The 21,508-nt window shown below is 44.1% G+C and overlaps 1 protein-coding gene across 2 annotated transcripts; it reads right to left on the minus strand.

The window, feature by feature from the left end:
- Positions 1-7,839: 7,839 nt before the first annotated feature.
- LOC111227814 (vascular endothelial growth factor A-A-like) lies at positions 7,840-20,968 on the minus strand. 2 transcript variants are annotated; one of them, XM_022753532.1, is made up of 7 exons: positions 20,300-20,968; positions 18,585-18,627; positions 15,758-15,954; positions 15,099-15,175; positions 14,979-15,011; positions 12,822-12,953; positions 7,840-10,485 (listed from the first exon to the last, which is right to left on the minus strand). In XM_022753532.1, the coding sequence occupies exons 1-7, from the start codon at positions 20,363-20,365 to the stop codon at positions 10,464-10,466; spliced, it is 570 nt and encodes a 189-aa protein (XP_022609253.1). In that variant the 5' UTR covers positions 20,366-20,968; the 3' UTR covers positions 7,840-10,463. The 2 variants fall into 2 exon arrangements, with proteins under 2 accessions (XP_022609253.1, XP_022609254.1); XM_022753533.1 differs by lacking the exon at positions 12,822-12,953 and having other exon boundaries at positions 7,841-10,485.
- Between the last annotated feature and the right edge of the window lie 540 nt (positions 20,969-21,508).

Here is a 21,508-nt window from a genome sequence, read left to right on the forward strand (position 1 = left end):
ATTATATGGATGTGTGAAGTGTTGTGCTGTGTGTGTGAGCTCAGTTCTTTATCTCTACAGAGCACATCAGGGTTCAAACCGTCGCCTCACGTCACTGCTCCCTCTGATAGAGCTTCTCTTTTTTTCTTCTCAATTTTCACTTCCATCTTCTTTGTACACATTTGTCACCTAAACAAATAAATAATCAAATAAAATCCTGAACACTGTTTCTAGATTCTTGTGTTGTTTTGTTTTGAACACCATTTTCAATTCCATGAAAACCACAATCTGAATTCCATCACGTCTCCTCCAGTAGACTGGACCAGGTTCAGATCTCAGATATAAATCTGAGAGTCTGTGTGCAGCCCAGGGACCCTGGTCACATCTGTGCGTGCATGACTCCACACATACATCCAACACCAGTGATAATGATGGAGCAGGCAGTGTGAACCCTTCACATGTAGTAATGCTGTAGAGGGGAGGGTGGAGGATGGGTGTGTAGCAGGGGCAGTTACAGTAAAACTATGTGATTCAGCTAAGCTAATGTTTCTCTCTGACCTGCTGACTCTCTAAGACTCTACGAACTACGGCATCATCCTCAGTGACTGTTTATCTGATGATGCGGTAAGACGGGAGGGTGAAGGACGTGGGCAGATCTGATGATGTAAGAATTTATGAATGAGAGGCAGAGGAGGATGGAAAAGATCTTCCTCACTCAACTTTCATGATCTGATTGTTCCACGAGACTCAAGAGATTCCGATGTGGTCTGGTCTATGAGTCTGGTACAGTCTGCCTCACAGCAGGGGAGCAGTGCTGACCCGGGCTGCTGTGGTCCAGCTGTGAGGAGCTGACTGGGGACAAGATGGGACGTCTCCTCCCACAAAAACCAGAACTATGTCTTGTACTAAACTCTGTGTGTCTGAGCTGACAGAGACAAAGCTCAGTCTCTAAGAGTCCTGTCCTGGGTACAGCTTAATGAAGGGGGTGGAGGTGTAGGGAGGTGACTAGACCCTGATCCTCACACCTTCTAAGCTGTTTGAGGGTCCAGACCTGGTTCCAGGGTTCAGGTTAGAATCAGGTTTAGGTTAGGGTTTGGGTAAGACATTCAGTTATGATGTTTGAGGTGAGAGTAAGGGGCTAGGGAATGCATTATGTTAATGAGTGTCCTCACAAAAATAGAAGTACAAGTATAGTATGTGTATGTGTATGTGTGTGTGTTTCTGTCATAGGCTACCTTTGAGGACAAATTTCAGACTGAAGACCAGTCAAATGGGGACAGGTCATCCAGTTTGGGACAAAGGAGGACTAGTTCATGAACCTGAGCTGAGTAACAGAGGTGATGTATCAAATTCCTTTTTTTGCTGATTAATTAGTAATGTTTTCAGTGAGTAGATGTAATAAAATAAAAAGAATAACCAGCTCGTGGTTGTCTGCCTCCGCCATTCAGACTAGTTTCAGGTTACATCCCTGTTTATCCAGAGTCATTAAAATATGAACCATTTGTGTGAAATTTTGTTACAATTGCTGTGTGAAGTAATGGCTAAATAGTGTTTCTGAGATCACACTGACCTTTGACCTTTGATCAGCAAAATCTAATCAGTTTGTCCTTGAGTCCAAATGAAGGTTTGTACCAACTTTGAAGAAATTCCATCAAGGCGTTACTGAGATATTGCATTCACAAGGCCAAAATCATGTTTTTTGAGGTGATCTTGACCTTTGACCTTTAGCCACCAAAATCTAATCAGTTTCTCCTTGAGTCCAGGTGAACGCTTTCACCAAACTCCTGGGAAATTCCTTTCAGGTGTTACTGAGATATACAATACGCCTCCGGCTCTGACGCCGGCGCAGAGGCATAAATGTATAGACAGAACTTCATCACAGTTCCCAAGCAAGTTTCCCAACACTGATTGGGAATAAATTGATTGATCGAAGTGATTGATCAGTTTGAAAGCCGATGGCTTTTTGCCGGAATGGCTCACCTGGCTCAGGTATGCCCGTGCACCTGCGCGATAAACCAGAGAAAGGAGGCAGCCCGGCAGTAGCTTCAATCTCGTCTACTTGGATGCTCCAGGTGTTGCCATGGTGACATGACATGTCATATTCTGATTTGCATATGACCACACTGTTGCAGACTGGCAGGCTGCAGGTGGGGAAGCTGCTTCACTCTGTATGAACAGCGATCAGCAGGCAAACTGCAGCTGGCTTCACAGCTTATCCACGTGTTGTGAAATGACCTGGACGTCAGCACAACATCATTCATCTGAAAACAGTCTTGATCTGTTGCTTGGTTCCAGGGTGTATGTTGCTAAATCTAGTGTCACAGTCAGCAGCATGACAGTAGCGATAACAGCTGTGTGTGCAGAACACACTGAGGGCAAAAGCAGCCTTGACTAAACCATGGCTGTGTTACAGCAACAGTATCAAGAGCAACAAAGAGGTTATGTCTCTTTACTTAACTACAATAAAACACACTTTAGGATATAATTTAAGAAAATGTGGAAACTTGTGTTGAAAAGTCATTAAAACAAAACTGTCTCATCTAGTACAGCTTAAATTTCTTCTGACCACATAACCTCATTTAAAGAGCTGTTTCATGTAAAGTAAAAAAACCAAAAGACAACTCTGCAGTTGTGAGCAGCAGCAGCAGCAGTTTCCCAACCACTTTCCACTTAAATAATTACTGTTACAGCACACAGATGGGAGGGAGTGGAAAATACGGTGTGTAATCTCTCTCAGTCCTCCTCCCCTCTCCCTGTAACAGTGAATTAAGACACACACACACACACAACACGACATGCACACAGCACACCACACACCAGCAATACGCAACACGCGCAAGTACACTCTAACACCTCCTGTTGCAAAAGTTGGTTGCAGACAAGGCTGGTAGACATTAACTCTCAGATGCAGTCAGGCTGATATGAGTGGGAGGAGCCTACACTTACAGTCAGTCTCCCACTCTGTCACTGAAGTGGAATATGAACTTCAGTATCTTTCAGGTCATGTCCACTCATCACACATTCAATGAATCAACAACATAGAAAACATGCAGTAGAGAACCACACAGTAGATAACCATGCAGTGACTAAACATGTAGTTAATAACCATCCAGACCTGAATCCAGTAGAACACCTTTGGCATGTGGTAGAACAGGAGACTGGCAGCATGAATGTGCAGCTGAGAAATCTGCATGTGATGCAATCATGTCAACATGGAGCAGGGTCTCAGAGGAAAGATTCCAACTTTCTGTAACGGCATTTGACATGAGAACGTAATTAATAAACAAATTACAAAGACTAACAAGCACCATGCAGACTTTGTACAGGAGGTTCTGTCACTGCTACAGTCAATCTGACCACTACCACTACCAATAACTCTTCCTGTTCCACCAGGATCAGATTTTCACTTGGTCTTAACCAAAATAAAACTGAACCTGCAGAACTCATGACTTTCCCTTCAGCCTCAGTTTACTTTGTGTGTGCTGTGTTTGATTAATCCTAAATTTGAATTGTGTATGTATAATATAATAGAAGAACATCATGTGTATCAGGTCTGATTATACTTCCAGCTGAGCTATATATTTTGGCCTCTAGTTCACTTGTTCAAGCCCTGAGAAGTGAAACGTCAGCGTAAAACTTTAAGCGCAGTCACCATTACTGCAGTCACTAAACAGGAATAAGATATTTCCTTTACACTGAAGCTGATGAGATGGAATGAGGAACTCTGGATGGGGAAGAAGGAATGACTGGAAACTGTTGTGACGGTGGCTTAACGAGTTCCACTGCTGAGCTTAGTTCCCACAGTCACAGTGATTTTGTGTGCATGCGAACACACACACACAGACACACACACACACACACACACACACACACACACACACACACACACACGCACACACACACACACACACACGCACACACACACGCACACACAAAGTCAATTAAAAACAGAAATGTTGGCTAATTAAACAATAATGGAAAGTCTTTATGTAAGAACTCACTGCAGCAACAGTCAATACACCTTCATTAGTGAGATTCCATTCTTTAATTTTTTAAAATATTTTGTCTGTCTTTATTTTTGATGACAGACTCGATCCTCCTGGACGTGTTATCCTCAGACCTGTGGAGAGATTCTTCTGGATGGTTCTTGTTTTGTTGCTCCATCTTCTGCTTTAAAATACTCCAAAAGTTTTTTGCTGAAAAATTAGTTCACTGAACTTAGTTTGAATAGTAATTTCAACATTGTTTATGAAAGGCCTTTTTTGAAATGTAAAATTGAACTGAAATGTTTACTGAATTTGAGAAAAGAAAGATTTACATTTGTCAGTTGAAAGAGTCACTTCTTCATTTAAGGACTCTCTAAACTCACAGTGTGTGTGTGTGTGTATGTGTGTGTGTGTGTGTGGTGTGGGGGGGGGGGGGGGGGGGTCAGGACTGAAGTCAATATAACCTTCAGTTGCTCCACAGTGTTTTCATTATTATGAGCAGAAACAACCTTCACATGTGTTAAAGACACAGCAAGTTCACATCATTACTGTTTTCTTCAAACAACAAAAAGAAGAGTTTTAACTCTAAGTCTGCTCCTGCTCTGTTTGTTTCTTTAAAAATTAATTTAATGAGTTGAGTGAACTTTATTTTGCTGTAAATACAACACTGACATATACAGTAACCATCTTATAAGAAGTTATGATGAAGCTAACAGTCCCTTATCTCCACCTCCAGCAGCTACATGATGATTCATGTGGAGTGGTGTCTGTGTCCAGGGTTGCCTCTCTTTTAGCTCTGTGTTTAGTCTCCACCAGCTCCTGTGGCTCTTTAGCTGTTGAACGCTCCACCATGTTCACCAGCTGCTCTCTGACTGAGTCTGTCTGCTGTTTGCTGTGAAAGGTCTGTGGAACCTAACAAACTGAAAGATGCTAAACCGCTCAGTAGAGCTGAGGATGGCTGTAGAATGAGATCATTACACAAGATTACACACAGTCATTGGACCTGTTGTTGAGATGAAATATTGAGTGCAGCTTTAAGTAGAGTTGTTGAAGGTATGAGGAGTGAATAAAGAAGAGGCTCAGTTATAGTAACAAGACTTTGTATTTTGTTTTTCACCCACAGATTGAACACATTCAAACTCCCTGCATGACATTTCTCTTCATCACACAGAGGATATGAAGGTTGTCTTGTTCCCAGGTTCCTGTTTGCCTGTGGCATTAGTGAGGGAGCAGTTTAAAGTCCACCCACACTCACTCCACCAGTAAACTGATGTTTTTTTTTTTTAAATTCCCCCTTAATCACAGATCAAATCTTTTGCAGCATTCCTCTGTGTATTTAGCAGCACCAGGGCTCAGTACTCTAACTGGTCTTTATTTATGCCTCAAATCTGTTGTGCTGAAGAACTTCTACACTTCACACTGATTCCTAATCGTTTGTGAAAGCGCAACCTCAGAGGTGGCAAAGTGCTCCCACGTTGTCTTTATGGCTCCTGACTCAGGAGCTCATATCAAAGAAATACACTTGTTTTCCAGTCAGCTGTCTTTCAGCAGCAGAACAAAGTTCACAGGTTCTTACAATTACGAGTTTATCTGACAGAACTTCAATAAATGTTGTTGAGTCACTATGACGCACAATATTAAAACAGTGAAAGAGTAAAATCTGTGAGGCTGAACAGATTAAGAAATATAGCAGAAAACAGCTGAGTAAATATTCTGTAGAAGCATGAGTATCAGTTTTACTTACCTCTATAAATTTCAACACATTGGGAAGCAGAACTTAGCAGGAAGTCTGTATCTGTTTTCCAGACCACAATTACATAAGCTGTAGGTACTGTGGAAACCAGCAGGGAAACTTTTCTTCATTTAATCCATCTCATATAAAATGAGTCACACTGTCATAATGTTCAGCCTAAACAAATTTAACTAATTTGGTTTGACAAAAGAAGCTGGTTAACTGCCAACAAGTGCTCCATCCAACACAACAAGTCATTTATCAGAGTAAAATGAATCAGTGTTGTGTTGCTGTCGCTCAGGAGGGAAGACACAGTGGCTGCAGAGATGCCACTGTTGGTCCACTGCTTTGCTCCAGACTGGAATATCTCAACAACCATCAAACGGTTGTTCATAAAACATTACTCAGATGATCATTATAACCAGAGGATGAAGCTTGAGACTTCCTGTAGCGCCACCAGCTGGTTGACACGTTAGATTCACAGTGAAATGTCTTGAAAACTATAGAATAAGACACGATGAAGCTTGGTCCAGATGCTCAGGTCATCCTTATCTTCACCTACTCACAATATCTTAACTGGAACAAACCTGAATCAAGATTATGCATCCATGGTCCCAAGACAACGTATCCTAACGACCAGTGATCCCAGCTTTTCATCTACCACCACCGCTAACTAGCAGATGGACTGGTACCTAGTCGATGGACTTGTATCTAGTAGATGGACAGCTAACTAGTAGATAAACTGTTTATTAGTAGATGGACTGGTTACTAGAAGATGGACTAGTTACTAGTAGGTGGACTGGTAACTAGTAGATTAACCAGTTACTGGCAGATGGATTGGTAACTTGCAGATGGACTGGTTACTAGAAGATGTACTGTTTACTAGTAGATGGACCGGTAACTAGAAGTTGGACCGATTACTAGTAGATGGACTGTTTACTAGAAGATATACTGTTTACTAGTTGATGGACCGGTAACTAGCAGATGGACTGGTTACTAGAAGATGGACTGTTTACTAGTAGATGGACTGGTTACTAGTAATGACTCTTCCTGTTCCACCAGGATCAGATTTTCACTTGGTCTTAACCAAAATAAAACTGAACCTGCAGAACTCATGACTTTCCCTTCAGCCTCAGTTTACTTTGTGTGTGCTGTGTTTGATTAATCCTAAATTTGAATTGTGTATGTATAATATAATAGAAGAACATCATGTGTGTCAGGTCCTCCATCCTCTGTGTGAACGCCCAGTTTTAAGGCCTGAGCTGACATTTATATTTGCTGACACTGACACAGTCGTCTTCTTCCATCATAGTTGAGATAACAAGGCTACAATTATTTGTTGATTTGATTTGATTGATTGTTCAGTGTTTTAAATGTCAGAAAACAGTGAAAATGTATCATTATTCTGATAATTTCTTGTTTGCGTGACCAGCTGTCAAAATACAAAAATGCTGACTTTATTATTATTCAAAACTAGAGAAAATGATGATTAAAATATTCACACGAGGCTGAAACAGGTCTGGAACGAGTTTTTGACTAAACCACTAAACGATTAATCATTTATCAAACTTGTTCTTCTGTCAATCAGTGCAGGTTGGTTTGTGGGTGCCTGGGGAGGTCATGAAACTGCCATATACAGTGGAGGTCAGTAGGGACCCAAGAGTTAGCATGCTAATGTTAGCAATGACCTCAGAGCTCCTAGCATGGCTTCGCTAACAGAAACATGTTCATGGTTGAGATTAGGAAAAGATTGTTGTCACCGTTAAAAGAAACAAGTGCTGACAGTCTTTAATATTTCACTCATAACCTTTCAAAGTAACGGAACAGTGGTTTCTGAAGAATTATCTAAAACCCAGGCGCGTAGAGAGACACACTGATTTATAGAGAACAGCTGATACTTTTCTAAACAGCAGAGTGTGAGTGGCAGCTAACAGCTAGCACTTCCTCCAGCTGTCGTCCATGCTGCTGGTCTCTGGGGGAAAACACATGGGGCAGGTGTATGAAATAGTGATATGTTCCCAACCTGTTAGTTAGTTAGTTTAAATCTTAGAAATATCTTTCCTGCAAACAATGCAAGTTCATGGGGTTTTGACTTCTGGTCTGGACGCCACATTGTGTCTGCCTGTGATCCACCTGTCTGTTTCATCTCAATCTGACACCATCATTTTCACACTGAAATGATAAGATTTCAAACTAGTTGACTTTTAATAAAAAAACATTGTATTTTCAAAATAAATATGTTTTAATAGTTACACTAAAAACAACAAAAAAAGACTATTATTACTGTAAAACATCTTACAGCACCAATAAATATATTAATGTGAAAATATACTAAAATGTGTTGCTGTACAAGCTCAAGAAAAAGTCATTTAAATACATGTAGAATGTAGTCACGATGAGGAGCGGAGAGGCGTCGGCCAGCAGCCGGTCTCAGGCCGCTGGTCTGAGGGTGGCGGCGCAGGAGCAGCTGTGGCACAGCTGGCGCTAACAGAGACACAGACAGGATTCAGGAGAGGACGTTTTCTGTGCAGCAGCTTCAGGCTACATGCATCTGATAATGAGAACCTTCAGCATGACTCAGCTTGAGAACATCACAGCCTTGTGTGGAGGGATAAATGTGAATAGACCTGGTCTAAAGTCTTATATACACAGGAGAGTAACTGACTGGTTGAGCTCCTGTCAGTCAGGGAGTGTTTCAGTGTAGACGTTTTAATTTTACTGTTTTCCCTCAAATTAATTTAACTAATCTCACTTGTTTACACTGGGTGAAGCTTCAGCTCTTCTTGTTTTCTCTTCCTCTTCGGCTGTTAGCTGGAAAAATGCTGCTGATGTCTGACTGACACACATATATACTGTATTTAAGGGTTTAGCTTATAGTGTTACTTCAGGATTGTTCTAGTTGTCTTAGGCGATGTAAGAGTTCTAATTACTAATCTGTTCTGTTCTGTGTCACATGATTAGCTCCCAGCTCCAGGACATTAGATCTGAGCCAGTTATAATATTTAATAAATAGACATAATATATGGTGACACAGTGTATTAGTGACCTTATTTATATATCAGCATTTTAATTGTAACTTCTGATGTTTCTTCAACACTGTTCATCATCATCATCATTCTGATATGTCAGGTCTTCTCCTCGTGTGGTAACAGTTACAGGTTTTGATTTGTGCTGTATCCTCCTGAACCACAGTTTAACACTGTGACGCGATGTTAGCGCCTTGGTGAAACACTGTGCCACGTCACCGCCCTCAGACCAGAGGCCTCAGTCTGATTGGACAGTCTTCACTTGGTTTAGGTCCGAGCTGATCAGTGGCTATGAGACTCCTTCAGTCCTCAGTATGACGTGTCTTCGGGTCCACAAGTGCAAAACCACATGTCCACCACCCCAGTCCAGAATGAGAAACACCTGTGCTGGGCGCTCCATTCCCACATGTTGGTGGCTGGGGTTACTATCGGTCAACAGGCCCACCATGATCCCCCTCCGGCTGGTGTGAAACACAGCTTTCGTTTAAATCAGGAATGTCAAAGCTTTGTCTTTCAGTCACAGTCATACGTGTTCTCCATTCAGTCTCCAGACAGACTGAAAACAAAAATTAACACTGCATATAAATATATAACACAGAATACTGGACATATTCTATAAATTAGATGTAGTGTACTAGACAGAGGGATATCTACACAGATGGTTTATGATGAACTGCTCTGTTGTGGACGTGACGATTTCTTTGGAACACATACAAAGCCAATAAATAAGGAAACTGGAAGGTTGTGGATTTCTACAGTGAGGTGCTGATCTGCTCTGAGATCAGTTCGTCTGGTTTCTTCTTCTACGTAGAAACTACAGTAATATCCCTTTAGACAGCCTGGTCTCAATACATGTTGTGAAAGAAACACAATACCTCAAAGTGTAAATAATAAACTCTGTGCACAAAGAGAGACCCAACCAGGGAGAGGTCACATGAAGGAGGCTGGAACAGGAAGAGGCGGGGCTTCGTTACCTTTGACCCTGATAGGCCAAACTCTAACCCAGTTTAAACACTGAATCAGACCTTTTTTACTTCACCATCATCTGATCTGTAGTCCAGCCTTCATCAGGTAACCCCTCCCTGAGGGAAGAGAGTCATCTTCACATTATCCATCACCACAGCACGAGACCGTCACTTCAGGTGTGTCCTCACACCTGCTGAAGTGGGTCCTTACAGTGGAGACACAACTTCACATCATGTCACAGAGGAAACAGTCGTTGGACCTGCCATTCAGTTCAAGTACAACAGGCACTCCTCCCCCTCCTCGTCCTCCCTCTGCCCCCCCCACCCCCCTCAGTCTCTTCAGAGGCGGATTCGGCTCCTGCTGCACTGCTCCATGAAGTCGTGGTCACCAGTTTTTCTTACTCAGAAATATTTAAGATGTTCATATCCACAGCAGACCAGCATCCAGTGAAGTGTTACATAAAATAAAAGATTTCTTCTCTCAGTTCCACTCATGAGCGGAACACCACTGAGAGGTTTCCCATTCACACGCCGGCGGCGTATTCGTTTGCTTTAAATAGTGTCTTTTTTACGTAGCAGCAATACACATTGTCGATGTACTTATAGTATATGTACATATATATTAATATCATCAGGCGGAAAACTGACAGTGGCAAGATCTGCATCCAGAGTGTCCTGTCTTGCTTTGTCGTCTCTTGTCCTTGCAGGGAATGCATCCTCAGGTTTCAAAGTGCTGTGCCAAAAAAAGAATTCCTTCATAACAGTGTTGCTGGTCTCATCTCCGCGGTTTGTCACATCTGTGGAAGCAAAGAGGAGAATCTGGTTAAGTGACGAGCCTCGTCTCACAGATTACGACACAACTACTCCATGCAACAAAACAAACAGGGGCAGAACAGGAAGTAGAGGTGATAGTGAGGGGGGGGTTGGGCGTGGGGGGGGGGTTATAGATGATCTGGGTCTGGGTCAATTTCCACCACTGGGTTCTTTTTCTGTTGGACAGTTAAAGGTTTGGTCTCTGGTCTCATGTCTCTATGTTTTCTGAGCCTGTGGCAGCTAAGCAGCAGGACTCAGGGGGTGAGGTTATAGCGGGAACAGTAGAGGGGGGGCGAGGGTGTAGGTGTGTGGTGTGGGTGATCAAGCACCTAACCAGAGACCCCCCACCCTTAGGTCCCCTCCACCCTCTCTCCTGAACACTGAGCAGCCAGTTGGAATCATGTCAGTGGTCACTCCCCCCAGAAGTGTGTGGCTCTCTAAATCCAAAGCAGTGTGGGGGGCCCTCAGGGTCAGAGGTCATGGAAGGGGCTGGGTCGGGGGAGGTCGTGAAACACAGCCTTCGTAACTCGGGGCAGCGTTCCCAGCAGCTCTGTGCTGCAGATTTAACCTCCGCTCGTTAGTGTTGATGCAAACGACACACACGAGCAGAGAGCAGCAGCAGCATGAACACATCAGCAACACCCCCCACCCCAACCCCCGTCAGCACCGACTAACATGCACACAGGTACATAAATATATATATATATATATATATATATATATATAGACAAGTTACGATCTTTATAAAGGTCCGCTGATGAACTCTTCCCCCTGAGAGCTTTCAGCCTTATCCCATGGTCTTCACCAGGATTTTCATCAATGGACTTTTTCTCAGTGTGAGTTGAAATTGCTGAGCAGACTCTATTTTATCAGGTTCCTACTGTATTTCCCACAAAACAGTCACTGACATGGCAGGAAATAGGGGGAAGAGATGGGGGTGTCACATGCAGCGGAGGTCCCCCAACCAAAGTCGAGTAAGGACGTAGAAGTTGTGTCATGAGATTGAGGCACCTTAATTATTCGGCAAATCAGGACGCTGAGAGAGAGTTAAAGTCAGCGTTGACTGGAACTACTTTCTGCTGGAGGAAAAGCCACTCTGAGGGTCAGTGGATAGTTACTGGTGAAGGGCATAAAGATCATTTTTCAATGTTTTGACCTCCGCAAATGAAACTGCACTGATCTCTGTTGTATTAGAGGCAGCCACAGTCGGACCACCCCCAGAGCTAAGTGAGACAATGTGGATGAACAGGCCCTCTACAGGTTTACATGCTGCTCCATGAACTGGCTCACAAAAGACTTTTTATGTTAACCAGCTAAAACACAGAAACAATCTTTTCTTTGTCCATCAAAGAGACAAAAGATTCTCTCTGAACAGCAGCTGCTGAAGAAGCAGAAGATAAACAAACTGTGGAGGTTAGATTTCTGTGTGTGGATGAGAACGCAGTTTATCGCGACCCATAGCTCAGTTTTACTTCAGCGCCCTCCGGTGGCCGCAGCAATAATGACGGGACTGAAGGAGGAAGTCATGTGACCTGGGTCGACAAAACATTGGACTTTAGTTTCGGTTTCACACCAAGAGTCAACGCTGTTTCTTTCACCCACGGTCGTTCTCTAACCTTAACCACGTGTTTATTATTGTTACCAAGACGATGAAGGTCCTCTAACCTTAACAAGTACGTATTTTAATCTTTCTGTAAACCTAACCAAGTTGTATTTAGGGCTAACCGTGACCAACCCTTTACCAGGTCATTGTCACATCATAAAGGCGACAGTGATTTTGAACATATTATCTGTGGCGTATCTGCTGTAGGAAACAGGTCAGGGGGCGGGGGCAGACCACCTGAGTGGTGGTTTAGGTTGGAGGAAGTGAACAGTAGATAACGGCTGATCGTTACTTTATCCACAATGACGTTATATGAACATGTGGTCCGGTGTTTCTAACACTAACCCACACTTATAATAATGAATGTTGACGATGTTTAACGTCCAAGCTGAACAACAGTGTCATGCAAACAGATACATGTAATACACAACACATACAAACACTTCAGTGGTAATTTTAAGGAATCATCGACTTTTAAATCTGATGTATCTGACAGGAGACAGAGCAAGCACGGAGCTGCCACAATCCCATCTACAAACACCAACACAACATCACAGAGCAGGAAGAAGAAGGGAGGAGCACGGAGAAGCATGCGTTTCTCAGCAGGAACTCCAGCTACGCTGCAGGCACAGAGATGGGCGGAGAGAGAGGCAGACGGGAGGAAAGAGAGGGGGATTCAAGGCACATTGTTTATCGTGATATGTATGGTAAACAAACCTGCAAGTTCTTTCGTTTAACTCAAGTTGCCTGGACTTGCAGTCTAATTGTGTGAATTTGCAGGAACATTTACAGGTGAGAGGGTCCTGCACAAACAAGCGTTTCCTTCTCTCTGAGCAAGGCGCACAGTGGCTGCAAGGGAAGCAAAAAGGGAGAGAGAGAGAGAGAAAGAGATCTAAGCTAGTGCAGCGATTTCTGCAGAAAAGGGCGACACAGACACTCATGCAACACCCCCACCCGCCACCCCCCTCACCCCCAAACCCTCCCCTCACTGAGATCGCATTGTAAAGACAATATGTGCATTGGTTTACACAGAAGAGGATTTGTGGCTCCAGCAGCCTCGGGCCATTTGGCCCTGTAGTCTGTTCCAGAAGCTTTGCACTAAGTCCGCTGCCGTCACACTCAAAACTTCCTACTTAAACAACAATGAAACATTTTGTGGAAATCAACGAACCCTAAACGGTGACATCATCCTACTCTAACAGGTGTCAACAAAAATCTTCTGTTTCAGAAGGAACACACTTTCATCACATGAAGGAACTGTCTCTCATCTAAATATTCATGCAAGATTTACATTAAATAATTCGTTTTTGTTAAATTCTTGATCACAGCAAGTTTGTACGTCATCACTGCAGAACCAGAACCAGAAGCTGCACAGTCACAGTTCACAGTCAGCTGAGGTAGACACTGTTATCTGTTACAGCGCTGGGTTTATTTAGACAGAAGGTCACATCAGAGACACAACAAGGACAGAACTAGATATATGAAGGAACTATGCTTTGTCTCATCTAAGTGATTTGCTCGGCAGACTTTCGGCAGCAGGATCAATTCTGTGTGGCCTTCTACACCTCCTGTATGAAAACAGGAGCAAAACAACCAGAGCTGAACTTATCAGTGAACCTCTCAAGGCTGCAGTGATCTTTAGCTGCACACTCCACATGTCTGTATTTCTCCACTTTGACTGTGAAGGAAACGTGGCATCAGATAAAAAAAAAGGCCCCCAAAAGGAAGTAAAAGCAGCAGCAGTGCAGCAGACAGCCTTAAAGATAACCCTTCCCCATAGAGACAGAGAGGAAATGCCACGGAAACTGCATCTCACTGCCACAGAAGTGCAGTTGTTGCATATGTGAAAAAGGACACAGGTAACAGGCCTCGACTCAAAGAGAGGAGACACCTGAGCAGGGGCCAGGACAATCCTGCAGCGCTCCATCAATACCTGATCAAACCAAACAGGAAGGTGATCAACCGACAGAGCAGCTGCTCTGATCTGGTCCCCTCATTAGCAGAGGTGGATATTGATCCGGTGTGTCAGGATGTGTGTTCCTGCAACTGTCTGAACGAGCACATCCTCTGTAGACCACCTCCACCTCCACCACAGGCTGGACGCAGTTCAGCCCCGTGATAAACCAGTTTGACTAACATGATCCCATCCGTCCTCAATCAAAGTCTTACCCACCAGGCCACAGCTGGGCACACACACACACACACACACACACGCACTCCTCTTATCCAATTAAATAACCTGACCTACTGCTGAGAAGCCAAGACACACAAACCCCATGCAAACTCACACGCAGGCCTGTGTCAGCTGTGACAGAGTGAGTCCTCCCTTCAGCTCGTCTCCCAGCTCATCCTCTATTTACACCTCTAAAAATAAAAATAGGTTGACTGCGTGACACCTGTCGCTATGATTAGACTGCGGAAGTAGACGAGGGCCGAGGGTCAGGTTTGTGCAACTCAGTGCAGACAGCGGCGGGTGGTCTACGCCTCAATCATTCACGCTGTTATGGCCGCACCATAAAGCAGTAAAGCTGCTGCCATAAAAAGAGCTGAGCTCTGTAAAGATAGGTGTAGGACAGGATCCACCCCCTACAGGAACCACCACGGTACGTTTCAGTTGCATGACTTTTGAGCTAGACTGTGGCGTCACCAAACACACACTGAACCTTCACTTCATGTTGTTTCAGTAGGAGGAGGAGAAGAAGGACAAGGCGTGAATGAACACGAAGGCACATCCTGTTGGGATGAAACCTGCTGGCTCCGGCTCGCTGCTTCACCCACTTTGACCAACATCAAACACACGTTATAGAAAACCCTGCTTTTCTGATCCACAGCTACAGAAACACAGAAACACAGAGACACAGAACACGTACTTACTATTCGTTCAGTTCTTGAACTTCTGGCTTCTTCCTGAAATAAAATAGACGAAGAGTTAGATTTCTGCTTGTACCGCACCACAGTCACTGTGAGAGGGAGCGTGTGAAATGTGTCTCTTACCTGCAGTCACAATTCTGATGCTCTGTGAAACTTAAATAAATAGTATGTTGCGTCACCATCGGTCTAAACCGCATCACCTTGAAGTGAAACAGAGGACATGAGATGAGGTTTAGATTCACACAGCAGAGTTTAAACACCACAATGAGACGACCTGAAGTAAACAACACATCTGAGACACCAGGCCTCGCTGCTTCACTCTCTCCGCTGCTGGACTGTCTCACACCGTCCAGCAAAACTTGGTCCTGATGCCCCCCCTTTTCATAATCCACAGCTACTAACCCTGACTCACTCGTCACTGTGGTTTGACACAATAATCTTAACACAGGGTCCATTTACAAGGTTTTTCTGAAGCTCTCAGTCACACTTCATGATCTTCATTAGTGAGTGGAGTTTTTATGGAGACGGCTTGTAGTCATAATGTGGCCTGAGTTTGGAAATTCAGTCATGTGATAGATGATGACAACTGGGTCATCTCCATGACAACTAATGGCAAACTCCCTCCATTGATGAAGAAGACCATGAAGTTGAGGTTGAGAGTCATGGTGATTATCAGGTACTAGCATCAAGCCTCTCAGTGGTCTGTGACTGATTCAGCCCTTTGTTTTATTGGTTAAGTTCAACAAGGTGCCCCACCCCCACCCCCACCCCCACCAGCTCACCTGCAACGTGATGTTGCGGGTTTCTGTGGGAACGCACTCCGTTGCCTCGTCCATGCAGCAGCCTCCGCAGCGCTTGAGGACCACGCAGGACGGCGCGTAGTGGTGCTCCGTGTCCTCTGGATACTCCTGGAAGATGTCCACCAGCACCTCCCTGGGCTGACACATGCTCTTGGTGATGACTTCAGAGATAAGGACGACTAAAAAAAAAAGAGATCATTCATCATCTTTATGACCAGGGAGAAAAGTGAAAAGAATGATGTAATAATCAACTTCCTGTCTTCTTCAACATTAGGTTATTTATCTAAGAACAGACATTAGGATAAACAGACAGAGCCACAGAACTGAAGCCACTTCTTCTAACATCAAACTGGTCCAGAGTCAGGGATGAAACCATGTTCCATGAAGCTCAGATACAAAGCCACTCTCAGTGGCTCTTTACACTACAAACCATATACAAGCCAATTGACTGGGGGACCTGCCTGTGCCCTGTGCAGCCCACAGTAATCCCTCCCACAGTCCACCAGACTGGGTTCCCAGCGACCCCTGGTTAACTCCTGACCCCTGGTTTGTCGGAGCAGCCGTGACCTCAGGCTGTGTGGCGCCAGGCTTCACCTCTGACATGTGACCCCAGGAAGCCCACCCCTGAGTCTCTGCCTCTGGATTAATGCTACAGACTGATTTTCAAAATCCAACAAATAATACAGAGACTGTGACGCAGTATTTCCCTCACCCTGTCCCTGAGACACAGAGAGGCTGCTCAGACTGTGGAGCATTCACGCATCACACACACAGATTCATCACACCAGCAGCAGCTCTCACTGAAAAGACTAATAAAATCTCCACTTGCAGTGCCATGTACCTCTCCAGCTCTGAAATGAATGACGCTGCAGGTCTGGCTCCAAGGTGACCTGGCCAGCAGACATGAGCAGCTAAACCCCCACACCTGCTCCATGACAGAGACTGGCTGGGTGGATCTGGTTCAAAGGACTGTCAGCAGACGGCAGCCTCATGCCAACACGCTCAACTGGTTCTGCATCCAAACCAAAAGATTTCCTCCGTCTTACATCATCCTGTAACAGATCCTCCTGGAGGTTCGTCACTAAATCTAACAGGACGACCTGAACCAGCCTGAACGTCTCCTCCGGACCAGAACAGCCTGGTACTGACTCCTCTGAGCCACAGAGCTCCATTGTTTCCAGAAACTGTTAAAACACATCAGAGTCTCACTGCAGCTCTGGGAGCCATCTTCCTTCATCATCATCATCATCATCATCATCGAGACACTGGAGTTTATTCTGACTCAGTCACACACCATCCTGCTGCCGCCACAAATACTCACTACTGCACCAAATGTGGATTAATCCGCCACTGAAAATAGTCCCTAGAAACTACAGTGAGCAGCTGTTTCAGTAAATTACTGAGCCTTTTAAAAATGAAACTGTATATTTTTTTGTGGATCTGTTCTTGTTGAAAACTGTGTTAGTTTCCATTGTGGCTGAGGTGGATTTAACAAATCTTGTCAAAGAGTTCAGAGCTGTGCAGCAGCAATAATCAGGCCACAGTCTTATCTCCCTGTATATGACAGCGTTTGACAGGTGGTGTGATCTCTGACAGTGTGGGTGTGTGAAGGTCAGTGGTGTGCAGATGGCAGACTTGCTGCTCCACAAACACCGACCACACAACCTGTCCACTGAAGCCGCCTGTACCGACTGGCCTGTGTCTCTGTTCATCACCAGTCAACAGGACAAACCTTGGCCCTCAACACAACGTTGTGTGTCACTGTCAGATAAACATGAGTATGAACCAAGGCTGACAGTCGGCTCGTGTGCTGACTGTGATCCTCCACCACAAACAGGTGAGAAAAAACAGAAACCAAAACTGGAACAGCTGCAGATTATTGCGGAGGCCTTGGCAGATTTCCACCTTCTCTCTCACATTAACTCCAGGAGCCGGTTTCACAAAGACATTTCAGACTGGTCTGTAGCGTTAGGCCAGTCTTCGTTTTTCTCACAGATTAGTCTAATATTAATAAGACCGTTTCACAAAGACAACGCTGACTCATTTTAAGCCAAAACCATTAGACACCTTACCTCCAGGCTAACTCAGGTCTGAGACCAATGTTACCATGGTAACAATCAATGACACCTGCGCTGATCAGTAGCACCAAACAACAAAAAAGGGTAAAAATGGCTCATAATTTGTGGTTTGCTAACACTGTTATGGAGAAAAGACCAAATCAGATTTTTCTTCTTTATTGTTTCACTCTTCGCTGAACTTCCAAAGTTAAACGTCCTTGTAACTGTTGAATTCTTCCAAAAGACAAACATTTTCTGCTGAGGGTAAACGGAGCTCAGCAGCTGGGTGCGGTTCCTCAGTCTGCTATTTTTTTTTATTTTGAAAAAAGTCTTGATTTACCCAGAATTCATTGTACCACAGTCTTAAGATAGTCAAGAACTAAACTGCTTTGTGCAACGGATGATTTTAGACGTCTATCTAAAGTCTGACTATTTGTTCTATCTGAGCCGCAGTCAAAGTCTGTCTTTGTGAAACCTGAATACGGTTTTGAAATCAGCACCGGTTTTATGGCAACTCCAAAGTCCCAGGTAAGACATTTGAGTGTTGGACCAGGTGAGACTGAGACCTTTGACCGCTGGGACTTTGATTCCCGTCTGCTCGGTACAGAAAACAACCCTCAGCTCACAGTGAAGAACAAATACACCAACACCTGTCAAAGATCCAGACCTTTAGAGAAACTACTGAAGATAAACTTTTCACGTCATGTCCACTAGGTGGCCCTGTGGTCATAAGCTCTGTTACAGATACTTACCATCATTTTTACTCTTCTCCACTCCCTTGTTAATGCTGGCAGTCTGTAAGAGATCAGAGCAGGATTTAATCTTTCTCACTGAAGTCAGCACGGCCTTCATACACATATCATCATCATCATCATCATCATCATCATCATCATCAACAACATCAAATCTTCCTCCTTCATTTCTACCACATGGTACATGCAAAACTTTTATTTTCAAAGTAATATCAAACAATCACGAAGTCAGAATTAATTCTGTCACTACAGGTGTCAAACACCTTGTTATAGTCTTTTCCCTCCTTTCTATCACTGACTTAACGGGTCATGAGCTCTGTCAAGTTACACACACACCGGAGGAGCAAGACTGACTCCCCTTCGAAATAAAAAAAAATGTGAGGCTACCTTTAATGAAGAGATAAGAAATTAAGTTTCAATGGAAATTCTACATCACTTGAAAATGGAAAAGTCTGCGCTCGTGTTTTAATCATTAGAAGATAAAAGTAAAGAGTTGTAGCAACACTGATGTGATGGGGTTAAAGTTAACCCTGCAAATTAGATTAACCCTGACCCTGACCAGAATCAGTTTGTCACAGTTCATGCAAAACTGAGGAAGCTAAAATCAGTTTTGATTAAAAATAAAAAAAAATAAAAAAAGACGCGTTCATTTCTATTCAATCTGCGTGCATATGGCTTTGATTTATTTTGAAAGGTCCCACAGGAAGCGGTCTTTGTTTTGATCGTATAACGTTGACGTGACGAATCGCCATCCCTGGGAGATCTCCGTTCACCTTATGTGGCTGCTGTAACCGGCGCAGATATTGCGTGAGAAAGCAGTTCGGCCTGCGTGGGAACTTGGTGGGCATCCCGCAGGGCGGCGGGACAGGAGAAACCGGGTCTCAGCTTCCTCACGCTGCGGATCACCGTGAGAAAAAAAATAGACTGGGACTGAACCCTGCGGCTGAATAGCAGAGCACTGACTGTTCAGCTCCGAGAAGGCGCGCCTCCAGCAGAACCCCGTTCACAAAACTATCACTTTTATGCTCACCCTCCGAAAAATATTAACAAGCCATTACATTAATGATGACTGAGAAACTTTTTGTTGATCTGATGAGTTAATATTCAGGTCGGCGCGCAGGCAACACAGCAAGCAGCATTGAATTAATCAAAACCACAACTTTAAGACTTATTCCCACGTCTGTTCCACCCAGTTTACTGGGCCGTAGACAACGAGGACCACACCAAATGAAGGCTTTATTTCTATAGGAATAAATTCTCCAATATGTGCCGAAATGAAATGACTGTCTGTCAGAGTCAAAACACTCTTGATACTTATTTAATAAAGCGTTTCTCTGAGCTTTTATACAGTAAATCTTAACCTGACCGACTTTAAATAGAGTCTGGCTTTGTTAAACAAAAAAGAAGGGCATGTACTGTTTCAACAAAAAGAACAGAGACGGAGGATTTCAGATACAAACACAACAAAATATTGATATTTAACCCACACAGGAAAAAAACTGCATTTATTAACACATGTAATTTCATTTTTTTTTTTTTATAAAGAGACAATATTTCCCTGTGTGTTTATTGATGAGCACATTGTTATCTTTGTGTTAAATACATGTGTCACACAGTCAGAATAACCGAGGCGACAAAGCAGCTCATTTGAGAGAGAGAGAGAGAGAGAGAGAGAGCACCCGTCCCCGTGCAATAGTTGATACCAGAAGACTCACCTTTACAGTGGGAAGGTGAAGAACCGCTGCCAACAGGATCTGTACCAAACTGACAACAAAGTTCATGGTTGTAATTCCACACGATGAGACCTGAAACCTCTGCGGTCGTTGAAGAGTCAAAAAAAAAATCTACCGATACCAACACAAAAAACACAGTCAAAAAATGAAAAATGAATATTTTAAAAAACCGCGGCAAATCTTGGCTATAGTAAAAGCAAATCCATATCCACACGCATGTGGCTCGTTCACAGAGAGACTTCCAGGGTCTCCCAGCAGCGCTCCGCTGGAAACCTTACCATCCAACAACGACACTATGACGGGCTCTAAAATCCACGCTGGACCCGGGACCTCAGCAACACAGCGGTCCTCCGGTGACAGTGGGAGCGGGAGACGGGGCGGATCAGATCACCAACTTTACGCACCGGTGTCTCTGCGCGCATTGATCCCGCAGCATGAAGGTGTGTGGAGGAGGGAGCAGCCCCTGTTCGCCGGGATGAAGTGATCCTGCAGCCTCCGTGTGTAAACCTGCCTCGGTGTGTGTCTGACTGAGTCCGCTCTGAGCTGTGCCTCGGCCTCTCCTCTATAGGAAGCTGTTCGGGGGGAGCATCGACTGCAGCGTGTCCCCGTGTCAGCAGCGGTACCAGCCTCTCTCTCGTCCTCTCACTCCTCTTGGCGGCTGCTGCTGGAGCTCATGCGTTATTAAAGGTTACCGGCATCAGCAGCAGAGGATCACTGAGAGAGGCGGGACGGCTGGAGGCAGCCAATGGCAGAGAGAGGGAAAGCGGGGCCGGGGGGGTGGGGGCGATGTGGGGGTGGAGGTGGTGGGGCGAGGGGGCTCTTCATTGATGACATACAGTGTCATTTCATGTGGTTTCAATGAAGCTCATGAGTTTGGCTGCTCTCTTTCAAACAGATTGGTTCTGAGCTCTGCTGTGTTGTTCTCTGTCAACTGTCAGTGAAAACAACAGGCGATGAAATAAATAAAGTTTAAAGCCGTAAAAATCATCATCAAGCTAAAACAAAAAAAAATTAAAACATGATTATTTATTTTCCTCCTGACAATAATTTACTGCAAATAGACTAAATACAGACACATGCAGTAGTTGTGTATCATGTACAGTGTAACTTTGTTCTCATATTCTTTTACTTCATGTACACATCTATAATACAATAATGTACAGTACCTACTCATGGATGTATGTCAGAGAC

The sequence above is a fragment of the Seriola dumerili genome, unplaced genomic scaffold (assembly GCF_002260705.1).
Source record: "Seriola dumerili isolate Sdu_G_001 unplaced genomic scaffold, Sdu_1.0 BDQW01000191.1, whole genome shotgun sequence".
NCBI lineage: Eukaryota > Metazoa > Chordata > Actinopteri > Carangiformes > Carangidae > Seriola > Seriola dumerili.